The 4,108-nt window shown below is 39.3% G+C and overlaps 1 protein-coding gene across 1 annotated transcript in view; it reads right to left on the bottom strand.

Moving 5' to 3' along the window:
- The window catches only part of enox2 (ecto-NOX disulfide-thiol exchanger 2), a 171,644-nt gene that overhangs the window by 16,063 nt on the left and 151,473 nt on the right, over positions 1–4,108 (bottom strand). Inside the window, 1 exon segment of the mRNA XM_032527850.1 lies at positions 983–1,097. Coding sequence (XP_032383741.1) covers positions 983–1,097 — 115 coding nt within the window.

Here is a 4,108-nt window from a genome sequence, read left to right as displayed (position 1 = left end):
ACACACACACACACACACACACACACACACACACACACACACACACACAGAGTTTTGCTTTCTATTCTGTACATGAGTCAGACGCAAAGCATCGATTAATGTTTTAAGAGGCTGCAGTCACAAACACAGGTGTTTTCAGCAGCCCTGGTTGACATGTAAAAAAGGGGTGTAACAGTCAGCCTGTTAACACAAATAACAAGAAATGTCACATAAACACCTGTCACCTTAGCAAATCCTGTGGCATCAAGCAAAATGACAGGTTTTTGACAGCAATGCTAATTACTGATAGCTAAATAGCAAGGTTGCAAAAGAGAAGGGGCTGAGCCAACGACTGCATTTACATACATTTGCATACTGATTAGAGTAGCTGTCATATTAGCAAATGGCAGAGATCAGAATGATTAAAAGGCAAGAAGAAAGAGTACGTGAAAAGAGCATTACAACATGCAGAGAGGCATAAGATGAGAGACAACCTTACATGGGGTGGTTACAGGATGTTGCCCTGGCGACTCTTCTAGAGTTATGGGGTTATTGTAAAGGGGGTTAGGAGCACTGTTAGTTTGTGTTGTTTCAGCAAACACAAAGAGACTAATTTAAGAGAAATCTAGAGGATTATGGCACTTCAGCGGTAGCCCGATCTGAAATTAGATGGCAGGTGGCAGGTGAGGACAGATTCATTTGCACTGGTATGGAGTTGTGCGCATCCAAGGTGGACTGGGGTAAATGTCATTTAGTAGTCATGTTCGACATTAAGTTTGTAAAGTGTGTGTGCTATAAGGATCTTGAGGTACCTTGAATGCGTTATTTAATTCATGTGGCAAACTCAGGTGCTTGGGGGACGATTGTGGTCATTTCGAGCAAACTCAGCTGTCCTCAGTTATTTAACTCTCCCTATGTTTATCTTCTAAAGATCTTGATCAGTGTATGGTCTGTCATGTTGCCAGAAGTGCTGAACTGTGAACACGTGCATGCATATGCATACCTGAGTCCTCAGAGTCCTTGCTGTCAGGGGAATCCTCCATGTCATCGTCCGACATCTCCATCTCCTCCTCTCGTCTGATGCCCATCAGCTGCTCGTTGTGCATGTTTCTAATCTCCTGCAAAACACAACCGAGAGGGTGTGGTTTAGAACTGCAAAGACTCATGGGTGATGCACGTTTTAGCAGGTGCTGGTAGGAGTAGGATCATCAGTGATGCACCTAAATTGATTTCATTAATATTAAGCAATAGCTGAAAGGAATACTCATAACGGTTCAATACAGAACAAAGACGTGTAGAAAATTAAGGACAAAAGGGATGGTCTCAGAGCTGAGGCTAGATTCCTCCTCTGGCACAGCGATAGGGCAGATGGCAGCACAAATACAGCCAAACACCACAGTTTTGCACTTCGCTGTTCTTGTGACTTTCAAAAAACATTCACATTTATGCCGCTAAAATACATAAGAAGTGTGTGACACTGGCAACCAGAGCTTCTGTCAGAAATGACAAAGCACTATTTAGGACGACAAAGCATGAAATGTTGCTTTGTGCATATATTGTTTATAATGTGTGTTTTAAATCCACATCTGTAAACCCACAATAGTAACTGTAAACAAAATTACCAATCTTTCAATTTCATTTCACCCTTTCAATCAGAATCCCTAATGACTATATCCATCTGGAGACCAGTGATGTTTCTAAATGGTTTAAAGATTAAGGTCAAACCGCTGAATTGGATTGGCTGTAAATTAGACAACACCCTCCGGGTCTGTGTTGGGAGAAAGGCAAAACAAACCAAATCCTTGTGATGCATTACACACAGTAGACAGTCCATGCTTAGACCAGACCATGAAAATATGGTTGGTGGTGCTTTTTAAATATTATTCAGCTTTCATTTCCTGTTCCCCAGATGTTTAAACTACCAAAGTACACAGTGTCTCCATTAAAAACAAGTCTGATGTGATCTATACTTTTAAAATCATGTATCTCAAGTACTTAAGACCTCATGCTCTGACAGGCTGATGCCTAGCAGTACAATTTCCATAATCTAGATGTGATATCTAGATGTCTAAAAGAAACTGTTGTTAATATACTATCTAATTATGATGAGAGATGAGAAGCAAGGATACTGAAAGATCGCCTGGTTCTGAAACACATTGAATGAGTGCTTTATTGGCTACTGTGAACACACAATGTCACCTAATATAACAAGATTAGGAATTAGGCATACATCATTATTTGGGTTGATGACATTATTATTACAATGATTACAAGAGATATATACATATATATATAAAAGAAAATGTATAGTGTTGACCCATTATCATAGCTCAACAGTGAGATCCAGGCAGGGAATTGATCAGTGTCACCATAACAAGATGCTCCCCTCTTCTGCAACTTTAAAAAAATGTATGGAATAAAGTTACATACGCAATATCACTTCACTCACCTTTAGTAACCTCACAGCCTTGATAAAGCCTACCACTCTGCATAATTTATTTTATTGAAAAAAGGATAACTGGTCATCAAGTTAGTAGCATCTCAAAGAACAGAAGTTTAAAAGTGTTCTTCTCTACCAACTTAAAAAGTAGGCTTTGAAACAAACATGTACATAGCGTACTTATGTACAGACACACCAGTGGATAGACCCATGAGTGCTCTATCAATGAAAGTTTCCCAACAACAGGCTGAAAAATACTCCTAAAAAGCCAAGAAGCTGCCCAAGAGTAAATACACTTACAACCATCTTTCAGTTGACATTATCAGCCTGAGCCCAAGGCAGAGGTCAAACAGGTAACTCTATATACACCAACATCTGGTGTGTATGCAGCAGACAAGCATGCACACATAAAAACACTGATAGAAGGAGGCAGCTGTTGTTTGATTCTCCCTGGGAGCTGCAGCTACTCCACACCGCTGCCTGTTTCTCCATATTTCACCTCCAGGCCAAAGAATCATACTGAATATACAATATGACTGAGAGTGAAACTGGCTGCCTATTTGATGATAAACTACCCCTGAGAAACTGCACTTACTTACCTATGCTCTTTACATTGTCCAGTGGCTGCCAGCTGAAGTAAACAACAAGCCTCCAGAAAGCCAAGAGTCCCAAATATGTTTCTTAGTAGTCAGTGATAACCAAATCAAAGCTAAAAGTGAGTGAATATTGGACTTCCTTCTTCATCAAGTGGCCAGAAACATAACTCAAACAGGATGCTTATGTTTTTTCTATAACTCTTGGATGTGTAAGTAGGCAACCGTTTACTGACAGGTTATCCACAACTTTATAAGCCTGCGGTGTATCAGGGCTAGATTATCAATGGGTTGTTTGAGGTTTGTGTTTAAAAAGGGTTTCAAACCTGCAATGCCTGATTGTAAATACAACACTAACATATCAATACCTTAAAAAGTTGGTATGGCAAAGTTGTTAGCAGTTGTTTTTTTTTTTACACATTTAGCAGATACAAAATAACATTGGAATGTATGTGGAGTTGTTTTTCTGGCCACCTGATACATGCATACTCACTCTCTTTTAGCTCTCTGAGAAAAATATCTGGCTTTTCAACTGCTAAATGCTGCACTGTTTACCAGCTAAACACTAAATTTGATTATAATAGCTGAGTGGTAAACATACTTTGTACTAAGCTAATCTACATTTAAGAGTTTTATTTCTACCAGTTAAGTATGACCTCACCTATCACACAAAGACTATTCAATGGTCAGATTCTGGGCTAATTCCCTCCTGTGTATAAACTTACTTAAACCCTAACAGACAGCTGCAGAGAGATACAGACTCAATTTGGGCCAATGCTAAACCAAGAGCCTTGAGTCCAAATTACTTCATCTGTCTGTTCGTCTTTCATTCTGACACACGCATGCTGGCTCGCACGCACGCATTCACGCACGTTTTTTGAATGGGGACATATTCTGCAGTATAAGTGTCCACCCACAGTGGTTTCTTTCACTTTTGTGAATGCTGGTGTATGCAGTGTGTATACAGCAACTCTTTAAAGAAAGGAATAAGAAAGACTGCACAGGTCCTTGGAAGCCTAATATATTTGAATACGTCATGCTTCAGAGTGAATATATATATATATATATATATATATATATATATATATATATATAT

This window comes from Etheostoma spectabile, chromosome 10, assembly GCF_008692095.1.
Source record: "Etheostoma spectabile isolate EspeVRDwgs_2016 chromosome 10, UIUC_Espe_1.0, whole genome shotgun sequence".
In the NCBI taxonomy this organism is placed as follows: Eukaryota; Metazoa; Chordata; class Actinopteri; order Perciformes; family Percidae; genus Etheostoma; species Etheostoma spectabile.
This window is presented reverse-complemented; position numbering and strand designations above follow the sequence as displayed.